This window comes from Cnephaeus nilssonii, assembly GCF_951640355.1.
Source record: "Cnephaeus nilssonii genome assembly, chromosome: 8".
In the NCBI taxonomy this organism is placed as follows: Eukaryota; Metazoa; Chordata; class Mammalia; order Chiroptera; family Vespertilionidae; genus Cnephaeus; species Cnephaeus nilssonii.
This window is the reverse complement of record NC_137079.1, coordinates 44,337,393-44,354,437: the sequence shown is the minus strand read 5'-3', so window position 1 is coordinate 44,354,437 and position 17,045 is coordinate 44,337,393. Positions and strand designations below refer to the sequence as shown.

At 41.1% G+C, this 17,045-nt stretch overlaps 1 protein-coding gene across 1 annotated transcript in view; it reads left to right on the top strand.

Annotated features, from left to right (window-relative positions):
- Positions 1–17,045, top strand: part of GPC6 (glypican 6) — a 1,109,667-nt gene that overhangs the window by 978,025 nt on the left and 114,597 nt on the right. Inside the window, exon 5 of the mRNA XM_079779109.1 lies at positions 8,013–8,143. Within this exon, the coding sequence (XP_079635235.1) occupies positions 8,013–8,143 (131 nt within the window). The remainder of the gene's footprint in view (positions 1–8,012; positions 8,144–17,045) is intronic.

Sequence of the window (17,045 nt, the reverse complement as noted above, 5' to 3'; positions counted from 1 at the left end):
TTTTCAAAGACTAGATTATTAGGACAAATTTAGATTTCATGAGAACTTTGAAATAATATGTTATTGTCTTAATTCAAATTTCCCTCAAAGAAAGAAAAAAAATAGAATGTATAAAATTTTATTTGTCACTTCAAAAAGTTTCCAAACTCCATGAATGTGGCAACCATGGACTGCTTCTATACCAACACCACCACTGATTTATAGTGGCATAGTGATACTCCTTGGTGCATAACAAATATTTATTAGGTTAAGTTCAATTTATTTCAATTAAGTTTTTATCTTTTTTTTCAGCCTTATTGAGATATAATTGATATATAACATTGTGTAAGTGTAAGGTGTACAACATGTTGATTTGATGCAGTTATATATTGCAAAATGTTTATCACATAAAATAAGTTAACGAGTTTTTATCACATAAAGTTATTTAATACCTCCATCACTTCACATAGCTACCGTATGTGTGTACGTGTATGTGAACTTTTAAGATCTACTTGCAAATATATAATAGAGTATTAACTATAGTTGCATACTGTACATTAGATCCAATATCTTACTCATCTTATAATGGGAAGTTTGTACCTTTTGACCACCCTCACCCATGCCCCCAAACCCCTTCACAACTAAATTTTTTCAAGGTTATTTTTATTCTGTCATTACTTAGGAGAAGCTTAATAACATCTCCTTTAAGAAGAAAAAAAATTTTTTCTTTTCTTGCCTCCCCTGGAGCATTTTGAAAATCATTGTCTTCCAGATTAAAATCATCATTCAGTAAAATCATTACTAATTTTACATCTCCTTTTCTCAAGAAGTAAATTAAAAACACATGTTTGATCACATGAAATCATACTTAAAAATTACATCCTACAGGAGTGTAAACATGCAGAAGTCCCTGTAGCAAAATAGTTCTCACTTCAGGGCCACCCAGAGACCAGAGATAATGTCTACCTCCCGTGTCAGAGCCTTTACTCCATAAAGTCGAAGACTTAGACAAAAATCCAAAACTCTGCCTTTCTTCCACGCTTGTTCTTTATCTCTCAGACTCACATCCCGGGGGAAATATAACCCTCACTCAAGAATAGCTGGTGTGCATTCACTGTACCATAGCAGTGTCCCATAATGCTCTGTGGACTTAGAGCAAATTCTCTTTGTATGTTATCTTTAGGCAAAGTTCTATTTTTCTTGCCATGTTTGTAAATAGGGTTTACATCATAAGTGGTCAATTTGTCAAAAATTAAATAACTAGAATTCTGAATATTTGAGTCCTGTCAAAGAGCAGTATTTTATAAATATTGTCATTTGGCTGCTCCACTTTTCTACTGCTTCAAAATAAATACCCCCAAATTTAGTAGCTTAAAATAGCAACCATCTATAATAATAATAGAGGAATATGCAAATTGTCTGGGATGCCATCATAGTAACAGTAACGACTGAACAGCAGGCTGCGTGGGGTGACCAGGCCAGCGGGGGGGGGAGCAGTAAGGGATGACCAGGCCAGTGGGGAGGGCTGTTGGGGGCGACCAGGCTGGCAGGGGGGGCAGTTGGGGGTGACCAAGCTGGCGGGGGGGACAGTTAGGGATGACCAGGCTGGTGGAGGGGGGGCAGTTGGGGGTGACCAAGCCAGCAGGGGGGGGCAGTTAGGGGCAATCAGGCCTGCAGGGGGGCAGTTAGGGGCAATCAGACAGGCAGGCAGGTGAGCAGTTAGGAGCCAGTGGTCCTGGATTGTGAAAGGGATGTCCGACTGCTGGTTTAAACAGGCAGTCGGACATCCTCTGAGGGGTCCCTGTTTGGAGAGGGTGCAGGCTGGGCTGAGGGGACATCCCCCCCCCCCGTGCACGAATTTCATGCACCAGGTGTCTAGTATTATTAGAAGTGACAGGAGTGTGGGTCAGGAATTTTGGCATGGCTCAGCTGAACAATTCTTCTGCACCACAGGGTGTTAACTAGGATCACCAGATGGCAACAGCTGGCAGATGGGCTGGTCTGGCAGGTTGTAGACAGCCTCACAGCATATGTCTGGCAACTTGGCAGATATGTTAGTCCAGTGGAGCTGCTTTAACAAAAGTAGCATAAACTAGATGGCTTAAACAGTAAATATTTATTTCTCATAGTTCTGTAAGGTCGGGAGTTCTAGATCAAGGCACCAGAAGACTCGGTGTCTGGTGAGAGCCCACTTCCTAGTTTATAGTCTTCTCATTGTATCCTTACATGGCAGAAGGGGTTAGGGAACTTTCTGGGGTCTCTTTTATAAGGGTGATAATCTCATTCATGAGGGTTCTACCCTCATGACCTAATCACCGCCCCCCCAAGAGACCCACCTTTTAATACCATCAGATTGGGGATTATGTTTCAACATATGGATTTTGGGGGCACACTAACATTCCATCTATAATTGGCAGGTTCACTTCCATTGTATGCTCTTAGTCACAGTGGTCACGGAGCTCACCCAGGTTTAAGGGACAGAACATAATTGCACCTCTTAATGGCAAGCAAGTCAGAGACTTTGTAATCATCTTTAATTGGCAAAGGGGCACATCGTAGGAAAATAATGCTATTTTGTATCTCTTCGTAATGAACAAAGCAGCTATAATCCAAACATTAATTAAACATATTAAAGAGCATCAGCTATACATCTCACAGTCATCCGTGTACCTTTTGTTCCTTCGGTCTTCACATTTGTTGCTGTCAATACTCCCAAAGTGTCTTGAAAGTTATTTCCTCTCCTTCCCACTTCCACTGTCCAGTGGGAGTGCCTTAGGATAGTAACCTTTGTTGAGAGCTAATTATATGCCAAGCACTGTGCTAACAACTATACAGGTACTACCATATTTGATTCCTCAAATCAGCACGATTAAATAGACATTGTCAAAATTTCCATTTCACAGATAAATACAATGGGACTTTGTGAATTAAGTGACACACATTATCTCTCAACCATTTAATGGAAAGGCCTATGCAGAAACCCAGGCACCTGACTCTATCTAACTAGAGTCAGTTTCCTCACTCCTAATCATAAAGTCCATGCTTACAAGAATGGATAGCCTTGGCCCAAGGGTGCAGCTTTACCTGCATCCTGGCTCCTCACTTTGCATGGCACTTTCTGGTTGAGCTGCTAGAGCCACCTCTGTGCTAACACACAGTCATAGCATCTCTGTTATACCAGTTATTTCTAATTATCTAAATGTTATTCTCCTTTTAGAAACAAAAGTTGCATATACTGCTTGAGTAAGACAAAAGTCTTTTTTTGTTTAAAAAGAAAAACAAAACTTGGACAACACAGGAGATTTGTGCAGAAAAGACCTGATGACCATTAGCTGACATCCTAAAACTGCCCCGATTTAATTGGCAATAGATAATAGCTCCAAGAACACAGTAAAAAATAATGTTCCAAATATTTCAAAATATAAATGGCACAGAAATAATTAAAACAGCACAGGATGGCAGCCGCTGAAATAAGTAATGGCCATGTTGTGACTTAATTGGTTTCAGAGAAAGTTACCAGCTACTGCCTTGGTGTCATAAAAGTCATGTGTGTTTCCTGCACTTTGGGAAGAGAAATAAACATGGCTTTACTCAGCCCCAAAGACGTTTCTTCTGGTACCTGGGGAGCTTGACTGGTGACAGACTTGCCCAGCAGCTGGGAGGCGAACCGGTCAAGCAGAAGCACAACTGGCTGCTCTGGAGCTGCACCTACCCTCTGGCCATCTGGGGTCTGGGACCCAGGGATGGCTACTATTCACTCCCAGGCATTTTGCTAGTCCCAGGTCTTTACAGCACTGTCACTTTCTTACCTGGTAATATGTCTAAACTAGACTCCGAGCTGTATGCATACACGTTATAGTGGAAATGCAAAAGAGTGGGAAAGTTGTCTGAAAAGCTACTTTTCCTTTTGTGGCCCTGGGGTGTCTTCTCATGCAAACTCAGTACAAAAATGAGAACTTGGGGAAGGGATAATTATATTATAAGGAGACATGTATTTTCGGGATTTATTGAGATATAATTGACATATAGCACTGTATTCGTTCAAGGTGTACAACATGATGTTTACTTATATTGCAAAATGATTGCCATAGAAGTCTAGTTAACATCTATCACCATACATAGTTATAATTTTTTTGCCTTGAGATGAGAACTTTTAAAATCTACTCTCTTAGCAACTTTCAAATATACGATAAAGTATTATTGACTGATTAGTCACCATGCTGGACATTGCATCCCAAGACTGATTGATAACTGGAAATTTGTACCTTTTGACCACCCTCACCCATTTTTCCCGCTCCATACTCTCTGCCTCTGGCAACCACCAATCTGTTCTCTGAGTTCAGTTTCTTTTTAGATTCCACATATAAGTGAAATCAGATAGCATTTGCCTTCTCTGTCTTATCTCACTTAACATAATGCCCTTGAGATCCTCCCCTGTTGTCACAAATGTCAGGACTTCCTTCTTTTTGATGGCTGAATAATATTCCAGTGTATAGGCATATGTACCATATCTTCTTTATCCAGTCATCTCTCAATGGACACTTAATGCTGTTTCCATGTCTTTGCTACTTTAAATAATGCTACAATGAACATGGGGGTTCTGATATCCTTTTGAGAGAGTGATTTCATTTCCCAGAAGCATATTTACTGGATCATATGGTAGTTCAATTTTTAATTTTTTGAGGAACCACAATACTGTTTTCCATAGTGGCTGCATCATTTTATATTCCCAGCAGCAGTTCTCTTTTCTCCATTTCTGTAGTTGATCAGCACAATTATTATCCCTACTCTTTTTTTTATTGTGGTAAAAAAAGAAAAGCACTTAACATGAAATCTACCCTCTTAACAACATTTTAAGTGCATATGACAGTACTGTTAATCATATGCACATTCCTACTCTTAATAATGATCTGGGGGTATTTCAGCCAATCTATTTTGAGTCTTCAATATATATATATATATATATATATATATATATATATATTTTAATTAGTATTAGTCTAAACCAGATTTAAAAATCAGTTTAAAGTAGCATATTCTGACTGGTGATCATAATTAAAAGGAAAGTAAATAGATATATACCTACATCAAAAATTTATCATTATAAATTAGTTGCATACTTACAAAGCAAATGAAATGAATTGAGATAGAAAATGGAAATATAGGGGCAAGCAGTTTGAGTAAGTGTGGCCTTTGGGTTATATGTTTAATACATAGAATCATCAATAGGCATGCCTTTTTGCAAAACTAAGCAGGCAGCTGCTTGGAAAAGGGTCACCTTGAGCACTTTTACCATGGCAGCGTCAAAAAGGAGGTGATGAGTTTGCAGACCCAGGAACCTAAAGGCACGCACCTTGGAGGAGAAGGAAAAGGGAACAAAAGGATTGACATCACCAGAGAGAAACTCCCCCACTTCATGTTATGAATCAAACAGCTTTTGCCTTACTTATTGAAGGGAAGGCCTGGTAGAGAGGGAGTGCTTTAATGTAATCAATTAAGAGAACCTTCTCAGAGATGTTTTAGAACCCATAATTTCAAATTATGACACGATACTAAGTCCTTTTGATCCAACCCAAAAATGTGTCCCTTTTTCCCCAGAGCACAACTGCTTTCAGACTTCCAGTCGAGCCAACATTATTATCTCAACTCAACCCAGTCATGTTGGATAGATATGCTGTGATAGACCAGTACATATAATGATTTATATACAAACTAGAGGCCCGGTGCACGAAATTCGTGCACGGAGGGAGGTTGTCCCTCAGCCCAGCTTGTACCCTCGCCAATATGGGACCCCTCAAGGGATGTCCGACTGCCCGTTTAGGACCGATCCCACCGGTGGGATCGGGCCTAAACGGGCAGTCGGACATCCCTCTCACAATCCAGGACTGCTGGCTCTCAACTGTTTGCCTGCCTGCCTTCCTGATTGCCCCTAACCGCTTCTGCCTGCCAGCCTGATCACCCCCTAACCACTCTGCTGCCAGCCTGTTTGCCCCCAACTTCCCTCCTCTGCCGGCCTGGTCACCCCTAACTGCCCTCTCCTGCAGGGTTGATCACCTCCAACTGCCCTCCCTTGCAGGCTTGGTCCCTCTCAACTGCCCTCCCTTGCAGGCCGGGTGCCTCCCAACTGCCCTCTCCTGCTGGCCATCTTGTGGTGGCCATCTTGTGTCCACATGGGGGCAGGATCTTTGACCACATGGGGGCAGCGATATTGTGTGTTGCAGTGATGATCAATCTGCAGATTACTCTTTTATTAGATAGGATAGAGGCCTGGTACAGGGGTGGGGGCCAGCTGGTTTTCCCTGAAGGGCGTCTGGGATCAGGTGGGGGTTCCCTTGGGGTGTGGGGCAGCCTGAGCGAGGGGCCTGTGGTAGTTTGCAGGCTGGCCATGCCCCCTGGTAACCCAAGCAGAGGCCCTGGTATCTGGAATTTATTTTCCTTCTACAATTGAAACTTTGTAGCCTGGAGCGGAGCCAAGCCTGGGGTTCCCTCCAAGGCCGGCAGCCATTTGTGTTGGGGTTTGCCTTAAGCAGAAGCTGGGCCCGGCCAGGGTGTGCGGAAAGCTTTGCTTCCCCTGTTGCCAGCGGCAACCCTGGCCTGCTCTCTCAAGCTCCATTCTGCCACCATTTGTTTGAATTTGTTTACCTTCTATAATTGAAACTTTGTAGCTTGAGTGGAGGCTTAGGCCTGGCCAGGGCAGGCGGAAAGCTTGGCTTCCTCTGTTACCTAGGAAACCTTGCTCTCTGTGGCTGTAGCCATCTTGGTTTGGGTTAATTTGTATGCTCGCTCTGATTGGATGGTGGGCGTGGCTTGTGGGCGTGGTTTGTGGGTGTGTCGGAGGTATGGTCAATTTGCATATTTGTCTATTATTAGATAGGATACTTATATAAAGAATACAATTAAGTACTTCATACTTATCACTTCCTTTAATTACACTTTTTAGTAACTCCATGGTGCCAGTTTGGTTGTGTGTGTGTGTGTGTGTGTGTGTGTGTGTGTGTGTTTTATGTACAAAGATTTCTTGGTTCTTTTAGCAGGAAACACCTGTCTAGAGAAACTGGCTCATTTGTCATAATTAATCTCCATCAAAAAGCCTGTTGGAAAGTCAAACAGGAAAGGGGATTATTTTTGATGAACACATAAAGCCGATATAAAGACATAAAAGAAACAGACCAGCTCTCAAGCACCAGTGAGCCACCTTCAAAATCTTAAAGGAGAAAACATATTTAATATTAAAATACTCCAACCAAACAACGTGCACCTTCTGTCTACATCCCCAGATAATTAGATCAGGAAGATCTAAATACATGGCTACTTTGTTGTAAGATTCTGCTGTGACATACACAGCAAGGTCTGCATTTCCTAAGAAAAGAAATCAGAAAGTGTTGAGCTTCTCTGTGAGTCCTTGTTGACAGTTAAGTTTTCCAAGTCATGAGTGTCCATGAAGATAACATGAGGCAGAGTAATGGGGGGTGGGGCTGGGGTAGAGGGACCTCCCTGATGCTCCAGGTGCTGCCCTGGATGCATTTGCTCTGTCACTCATCCCACAGGTGTGGAGCAAGAACTCAGTGAGGGGGTGCGGCTGAGAGAGCCAGGAGACCCTGTAAAAGCTGGCACTGTTCACAAAGCCTGCTGACTCTCTTCGCTTCCCAGACAGTACTGCAGCTTTCTTATGAAAAATTGTCTGTCTTAAAAAGTTTCTCATGTAATTTGCTATATTCAATTTTCTTACTCTCTTGTTTGTTTGGTCTTTTTTTTCCTTTTGTTTATTTTCTTACTCTCTTCACTTGGAACTTATTTTCTCATTTTCAGGTCTGCCTCTATACATGTAAAATAATTATCAGTCTTCAAAGGAAATAAAATACTTCTCTAAGGTTTAGTCATTCATTCCACATTTTTTTATTTGCCATATAAAAGCAAATAAAAATTTGAATGAACGGATATTTTTCAACCAGTTGTGTTGTGAATGTTTAAACACAGGTTAAGAACCTGAAGCTCTCAGTTATCAAATAAATCATGCTCCTGTATTTTAACAGATGCAATGCTCTTGGTGGCAGAGCGACTGGAAGGACCTTTCAACATTGAGTCGGTCATGGATCCTATAGATGTCAAGATCTCTGAAGCCATTATGAACATGCAAGAAAACAGCATGCAGGTGTCTGCAAAGGTATTTGCATTAGTCATATGTCTACTAATAAGGAAAGAGCAGTAATCTAAAAATGAAGTAACCAGATATGTCGGCTGGGATTATAAATTCTAATACATTGTCAGTGAGCTTTTCCTGTCAAGCTACAAATTTGCTACTTCATTAAAAATGTCTAACAAAATGGCATTGAGAAAGGAAGCAATCTTTTTGCTCGCAACTACTCAATCATGAAGAAATTATTGGCTGCTAAAAAGTTTCAGAGAGCCTTAAGTATATTGACTAATCCCTCATATTTGTGAGCAATTTGGGGAGGGGGATGGATTTAATGTTTGAAATGTCTACACACTTTAACCCTGTTCTCTCTTGAGGAACTTCTAATTATATCTTCAGCTGTGCAAGCCAGGCAAATGTTCTATATGTCCAATTGTAAATAATTAAACATTCCATCTGACTTCCTTTTTTAAGACTATGGTGTAACCTTGATTAATGTATCTTCAGGGGAAAATGCTCCTTTGTATGAAGTCCAACACACATTCAAAGAAAAAAAGTAGTTCATTTTCATAAATCATGTGAGACGGAGCTTTTGGGTTTGCAGCTGCAGAACACAAATACCAGGTGCAAGATTTTGATTTGTCCCCACCCATTTGAAGATAAACAGGACCCCCCTTCAACAAAATTGAGAGGTTTGCAATGGGTTCCCAGCTGTTCCTTCATCACCCTTTTCACCCACATTGATGACTGCATAATGTTCTTCTGTTCTTTTGACCAGTCACCTTGTCCTGAAATACTAACCAAATCTATATCAGTTTTTTAAGCCTGGTGACTGACTGAGTGATTGCATTTTAACAGAAAGTCATTCACACAAATAAATATCAGGCAAGGAGTTGGCTTAGCTTCCTTTGATTTTAAAATTCTTTGTGAAAGGGATTTCAAATCTAATCAAGGAAGAGGGAATGGGTGGGGGTGGGGAGAGCAGAGAGAGAACCATAGAATCCAACTAGGTCTCTTGGCTGAGTATGAATCAAACTAGATTTGGGCTTTACAGGGTGGACTAGTAGAATGTAGGGTAGGAAGAAATCTGTCCTGGAAGATGGATGAGCAGAGAGTTTCATAGGCCTTGTTCTGGGTTTTAATGAATTTGTGATATCTGGTGTAAAGAAGGATTCTCTAAATTTGCCATTACCTGTTAGAGAAATAGCACATTTGGTGGTTCCATGAAAAGCTCTTTTCTTTCTTTCCCATCAAAAAACAGCAGCCATCTAGTCTTCGCAAACCTATTGCCTAGAAACCAATGAATGTTTCTTTGAGAGGCCAAACATCCCTGCAGTGCTTGAGTAACCAGACGCTAAGGTTGCTGATGTTCAAACTGCTCTAGAGAAAAGGGCATGAAAAACCACATAGACAAAACTGTCTGTGACCTGAGAGCACCCCACACTTCTTAGAGGCAGAGTTTTTTATCGGCATGTGCATATACATGTTCAAGTCTAATTATTCTATTAAAAATTCTCTAAGTCTTAGATGGACTCTTTTTATTACCAGAATATGGATGAGACATTTTTATGGAATTTGTCCAACTATTTTATAATAGTATGGCTGTTCACATGACTGTACTTTATATTGTACTATTACAGATGTCCCCATTCCCCCCAACCCTTTGTCTCCCTCCACCCAACCCCCACTCTGACCATCACCACCCTGTTGTCTGTATCTTGGGTTGTGCATATATGTTCTTTAGCTAATCTCTTCACCTTCTTTCATCCAGTCCTCTTCTCCCCCAGTCCCTCTGACAGTTGTCAGTCTGTTCCATGTATCCATGCCTCTGGTTCTATTCTGTTAAGGACACATTTCTTTGTAAGAATTGTCAAAATCAAGAGTAGAAATAATATAGAACATGTAAGAGTACACTCACATGAGAGGATAAAGTGTGGAGGGTTGTAAAATAGTAGTACCAAAAATGTCAAATGCGCTAAAAACATGTTTAAAAAGTGTATCTGGTAGTCTTGACATAGAGAAAAGGGGATGGGATGAGTTAAGGAAGGAAGAAGAGGAGGGCAGCTGGATCTCTCTGGGAAAGAAGGATGGGACAGGAGGCAGAGTCTGATCGGAAGAGGGCAAGGAGGAAGGACCAAAGCCAGCCCATCATGTAATGGAGAGTACGGTGGCTGGAATTTGGCTCCATCTACTAGCGACAGGATTTGCTGATGGAATGGTTATGTTCTACAAGAGGTCTTATTTCTTCAGGGGAATAGAATTTGTAACTATGTAGTTTTATTTTTCCCTACAAACGACATCCATGAAAGTCAGGCATGCACTGACGTCTAAAATCTACATTCCAGCTAATACCTGGACGGTTAAATATTTCCCCTTTTCAAGGAACCCTCGGTCACTGTTGATAGTCTCATCAAATTTGAGGTTCTAGATTTCCAGACTTCCACGGGAGTATTTGCATAAACAGAGACTTTGTCAACTCCTAATAGGTGAGCTTCAAGTGAGACCAGAAACTGCTTCCTAATTGCAGGCTTGACATCCTGAGATTTGTAAACCTTACAAAAGACAAAGACTGTTTACTCCAGGATATTATTGACAACTTCTTCTTAGAAAATCATTTGCCTTATTACAGCAGTTATGGATAGAACTCATTCCCAGAGTCTCTTTCAGAAAAGCAACAATATTTATAACTGCCGGCTCATCCTTATTGAGTGCTTCCCCCCGAGGATTGTGCTGTGCTTTACATTTATTACAAGGAACATAACAATGCTTGTGAGGAGATAGGTCTTCCCCCTTACTTTCCAGATAAGCAAACCAAGGCTTAGCAAAGTTAAGGAATTTACAAAGATGCCATGGTGCTTGAAAAGTACTTAGAGGAGTGTCTGACTGCAGAGCCCACATTGCTGGTCACTGCATCACAATGATGTGGGTGCCTACAAGGCCAGTCTCACATAAGGGCAGGGTTCTGGAATACTTGATGGCTAGATCAAGTATTAAGAGAAGGTTCATAAAGAAGGTAAGGAAACAGAGGAGATAAAGCCAGGACTCAAGTTGTCTGTCTTTCTGTCTGATTCCCTTTACAAATTTAGCTAGAACTTTTCACCATACTAAATGCTACCAAAATATTTCTCTTATATGGACCATCATTCATTGCTTCAAATCTTTCCTAGTTTTAATAGTATAAAATACTAGAGGCCCAATGCATGAATTTGTGCATGGGTGGGGTCCAGCCGGCCTGCCCCAATGGGGGCCCATTGGGCCAGGCCAGTGTGGGGGGAGAGGGGCCGATCGGGGCCCAAATCAGGCTGGTTGGCTACCGCAGTGCATGTCATAGCCACCAGTCATTTTGGTCATTCTGGTTGTTCTGGTCGTTCTGCCATTCCGGTTGCTGAGCTTTTATATATATAGATATGAGTGTACTTTTTTCTCCCTTCTTCTATCTGAAGGCAAAAGATGAACACACCAGAGTTCTAGATATGAACTCTCCCTCCTCTAATACAGTGATTCTCATCATATCTGAAGTAGGGAAGAGCTCATCTTTTATACTTCATCACTGAGATCATGAATTAGTTATATTTGCAGACTAATTAAAAGACCCATTGCCACTATCCATGCCCATGCTCCACTCTTGTCTTAGATCTGTTTTCATTGGTATTCCTCTCCTATTTAGCCCACAGCTAAGCTATTAGGGCTAAGGCACACGGACATTCCTTTTAAAAAACACACTAGAGGCCCGGTGCATGACATTTATGCACAGGTAGGGTCCCTAGGCCTGGCCAGCGATCAGGGCTGACTGGGACCTTCTGGCTGCTGGCCAGGGCCTTCCGTCTGGCTGCTGGCCAGGGCCTCCCTTCCCTGGCTGCTGGCTGCCAGCCAAGGCCTCCCTTCATTTCACGCAGCCTCCTGGTGGTCAGCACACATCATAGCGAGTGATCAAACTCCCGGTCGAACTCCCGAGGGGACACTTTGCATATTAACCTTTTATATATATAGATTATCTAGCCCAATGGTCGGCAAACTGCAGCTCGCGAGCCACATGCTGCTCTTTGGCCCCTTGAGTGTTTCTCTTCCATAAAATACCATGGCCTGGGTGAGTCTATTTTGAAGAAGTGGCATTAGAAGAAGTTTAAGTTAAAAAAATTTGGCTCTCAAAAGAAATTTTAATCGTTGTACTGTTGATTTTTGGCTCTGTTGACTAATGAGTTTGCCAACCACTGATCTAGCCAATCTTTATAATCAAGTTATAATATGTTGGCAATAACATTATGGCACTCATCTCAAACTCTTGATTTGTATATGCTTTGTACAATATACTATATATACTAGAGGCCTGGAGCACAGATTCGTGCACTGGTGGGGTCCCTCAGCCTGGCCTGCACCCTCTCACAATCTGGGACCCCTTGGGGGATGTCAGAGAGCCAGTTTTAGCCTGATCCCTGCAGATCAGGCCTAGGGACCCCACCAATGCAAGATTCCATGCACCAGGCCTCTAGTCCTATCTAATAAAGAGGGAATATGCTAATTGACTGTCACACCCTCACAAAGATGGTGGCGTCCACAGCCAATAAGGAGGGAATATGCTAATTGACTGCCATGCCCTCAAAGATAGTGGCACCCACAGCTACAAGATGGTGGCACCCAGTCCCCTCAGCCCTGCTGGGGCAGCAGGCATGTGGCATGGCCGGGCCCGCCCCTAGGTGGGTCCAGCCACTCCGCATGCCTGCCTCTGGAGTCCCCCAGTCCCCTCAGCCCCCCAGCAAGTCTCGGATGGCGGCTGCCCAGCCGCCCAGGGCCGTCCGAGGTTCAGGTAACCAGGGCCGGCCAAGGCTTGTGCTGCTGGCAGTGGCAGCAGCAGAGGTGTGATGGGGGCATTGCCTTCCCCTGATTGACAGGTCGCCTCCCGCCCCTGAGGGCTCCCGGAATGGAGAGGGGGCAGGCCAGGATGAGGGACTCCCACTCCAGTGCATGAATTTTCATGCACCGGGCCTCTAGTATACATATAAAATCTTTGGTTAATCTCTTCCTACCCTCCTCCCTCCCCCCTTCCCTCTGAGATTCATCAGTCTGTTCCATGTTTCCATGCCTGTGCATTGAGCATCTGCCCCTTGGTAGTCATTGCATGTCATAGCTACTGGCCGGTTGGCTGGTCAGCCCGTCAGCTGGATGCTTAGGCTTTTATATATATAGATATATGTATACATGTTTAAAGACTGGGGGGAGCCGCATTTTTAAACTTTTGTTGGTTCTTTTTAGACAAATAATCATTGGTAACAATGATAATCATCATGCCTACCATTAGTTGAGCAGCTCCTATATTCATTCAACGAATTCTCTACTGTTTACCAGGCCTGGGAAACACAGCAAAGGACAAAACAGATTATTTGCCTTTGTGACAGTCTCTTTCTAGATGCCTTGCATTTTTATTTTAAATCCTTACTGCCATCTTGTAAAGCATTCATTCCCTGGTTTTACAGACAGAAATTATTATATTAGAGAGATTACGTAGCTTGTCTGAGGTGTTGAATCTAACAAGTGGCTGATCAGGGATTGCAACCCAGAACTGTCTGATCTAAAGAAACAGATTTTCCCATTGTGCCACTTTTTTCCTCAGTGTCTTCCCCCCAGAACTAGACATATTTCAGCACTTGGAGGGACCAGCCAGCTAAGAGAGCACTGTTACCTGAAACCTACTACAGAGAACCTATTGATAAGAAACACAAGCTGCTAGTTCTTCGAGCCCCAACTAACCTTATTGCATTCACCAAATTCACTGTCTTCATCAAAGACAGTTTCCTTCATTATCCTACCACTTCTTTTTACCCACCCAAATCAAAGAATTTTGCAGGTTTTCAGAAAGTTCCCAAGAGCAGGGAGAAAAAACTTTGAGTCTCTGCCTGTGAATTTCAAATGTGTTGATAATCTCCTTCTTATCCTATCAGGGAAGATGAAACTCATCTCACTCAATATAACTTAAATATATTAGGAGTAATTTCAAATATAATCCAGAAAAAGATTGGTTTGTCAGATATAATCTAAATTAAGAAGGAAGACTTACTAAATTCCAATTGAAACCATCCATTCAATTCATACTTATTACAGACGAGGGTAGAACCCATTAGAGAAGAGCAGGATGGCCCTTCAGGTACTTAATTTTCTCCAGACAATTCTTTCTGAATCTACAGCTCAAGTTAAGACGGGAAAAAAGTCTCAGAACAAAAAAAGGAATATAATAATTTCTGCCTCTAGCTGGCGGGTCTTTGTTTCCTCATCTGTAGAATGGGGGTTGATTGAAATGTCCCCTTTCCAGCTCTAACATTTAATACATTATCTTTTTATTAATGATTAGGTTTCTTTTTCTAGCATCTAGTTAACATTTTTTTCTATGGAACTTTTCCTTTCAATATATTCGGGTAGAAATAACATCTTGGGAATTCACATGGAAAAAATATCTTCTTTTAGCTATGAGGACATATTTTAAAATTTAGTTTAAATAAATATGTTTATACATACATGTAAAACATGTTAAACATACATGTAAAATTTTGAGCCCCTGTATTACATATGTCCTTAAGGCAGTAAACATTATTCTTTGTGGTGTGGTTGCTTGTGTAATTACCTCCTCCTTCTGGAATTATAAATTAGTGGAGGACAGGAACTACATCTTGCTCATTCTTACATTCTACAGAGAGCCACCTTAACATGTCATTTTACACATGGAAGAAACAGTACATTCTGCGTAATTGAATTCAGAACATGGAAGTATAATGCCACAGAGAGTTCAACAATGAGGAATAGAAACGACCTTAAAATGTACTTGAAGTTAGTCTAGTATTCTTGAAAATTGCATAAAAGTTACAAGGCAAATTATTTATCTGCCTAAACTCAATTAATTCACATTTAAAAGGAGGATGCTGCTTGAATTATCAGAGGGATCACTTATATTGGATAAATAACTAACCACAATGTTGTACACCTGAAAGTATAATAATATTGATTATCTACTGTAATTGGAAAATAAAACTTAGAAAAATAAATAAAAACAAAACATTCTTCTAAAAAATGAGGATACTAGTAGTACTCATTCATGGGATCATTTCAGAGTAAAGTGATATAATCCATGCAAAATGCTTAGCATGAACTATGTCAAATGAAAATCAATCATAAAAGTTAAGCATTGTAATAGTTGTTATTGAAAATGTCTATAATACAGAAATTATAAAGAGCATTGACTCCATGGTTTTACCTCTTCGATGTAAGTCTGGGAACTTATCTTTAGTATCTAAGATCAGATGAAGAGGTTTGGTGTAAACACGCCTGCGTTTAAATCTACTCATGCATGTGATATTTTCAATAGCAGAGAATCACCTCAAAAGGGACACAGACTTTTTCTGCCTGGCCTATGACATGGCACTGAATAAATGTCTAATCATCAGACCTTCGAAAGAAGCAGACCAGAAGGAAACACAGAATGGGTGCAGACCATGTCATCAGCCTGACATCTGGCCTGTGCCAATTGGCAGCACCAATGCCAGCAGAGCAACGGTTTAGAGGAATTTCAGTGGCCTCTGCCTACTATCACATTACTCCTGCATTAAGGGAATAATTGACGTGCTCCATTGACAAGTGGTTCAGTCCCTTCTGTCTGATCTCTGAGAAAAGGCCATGCAATTTATAAAGCTTTATTTCTATTTCTTTTTTAGCTTTTTTTAAGAGAGAGAGAGAGAGAGAGAGAGAGAGAGAGAGAGAGAGAGAGAGAGAGAGAGAGGCTCTCAATGATTTCTAAATTCAGAATATTTTTTCTGGTTATTCAAATTTCAGTTTACATTCTTCCCATCAGCTCTCACTTATAATATTCCACCAAGAAGCAAAGACCTTAAACATCTTTTATTCTTTGATTCTTCATTTCTATATTTAAACACACACACACACACACACACACACACACACACACACACACACAACTAGAATCTGAGAATCTGTTCCATTCCTGTTTGTAACATCACTGGATAATAGGACCAGATTTTTCAGATGCTAGATACAAGAGGGAGAGGAGACACCATTTTTTCATAAAGTAAAATGAAGTTTTGAGAAAAATGCTTATGATGCATTTATCGGACATGCACCCAAAGCAAACTAATTTTAACTTTTCTTCCATGTAAAAGGAATATTTTTTCCTCCTTTTGATGATAAAATGCAACTCCTGATTATCCATAACCTTAGGAGATTTATCCTAAGATTTTTCTTTCACTTTAACTTTAGGGCAAAAGATGAGAAGATTGCATTTACTGTAGTGTACTCAGGAATCCGTGATTGCAACTCAATTCAGTTTTTAACACACACTTAGAGCATTCTTAAGAATAGAAGTTATCTGCACGCTTTCCTGAAAGAAAGTGTTCTCCCAACCTCTTCCTGCCTTAAAGAGAACAGCTTCCCTAGAACTGTGCTTCCCATGGACAGTAGGTTACTGTGTCAAGGTTAGTGTTAGTGGCCTCTTCCCATTCTCATAAATACATGGTTATTCCCAGCACTTAACAATTTCCTTTACTCAGGGATATGCAGTCTGGTTTGATCCTGGTACAGTCATTGCCCAGCCAGTTGATATTTAAACATGTGAAGGAGCTACCTCTGTGTGGTTACAGCCACTTGTTCTGCCGGAAAACTTGGAATAATACATGGGGCTTTCTCTTTCTTCTAGCATAATATGTTCATCTCTTTCATATCACCTCCTCATTGTACTAGAATATATCTTAAACATTATCCAAGTAGCTTAGATGCCCTGCAAAGTGAAAAAAAATCAATAAATTATTCACTAATACATTTCACTTGCTAGCTAGACAATATATTTTTAAAACACAGCGTTCACTGGGGTGAGTGACAAAAATAATTCTTGTGTAGAAAACCTAGGCTGCCTGGGACACAATTTTCTGAGTTTGCT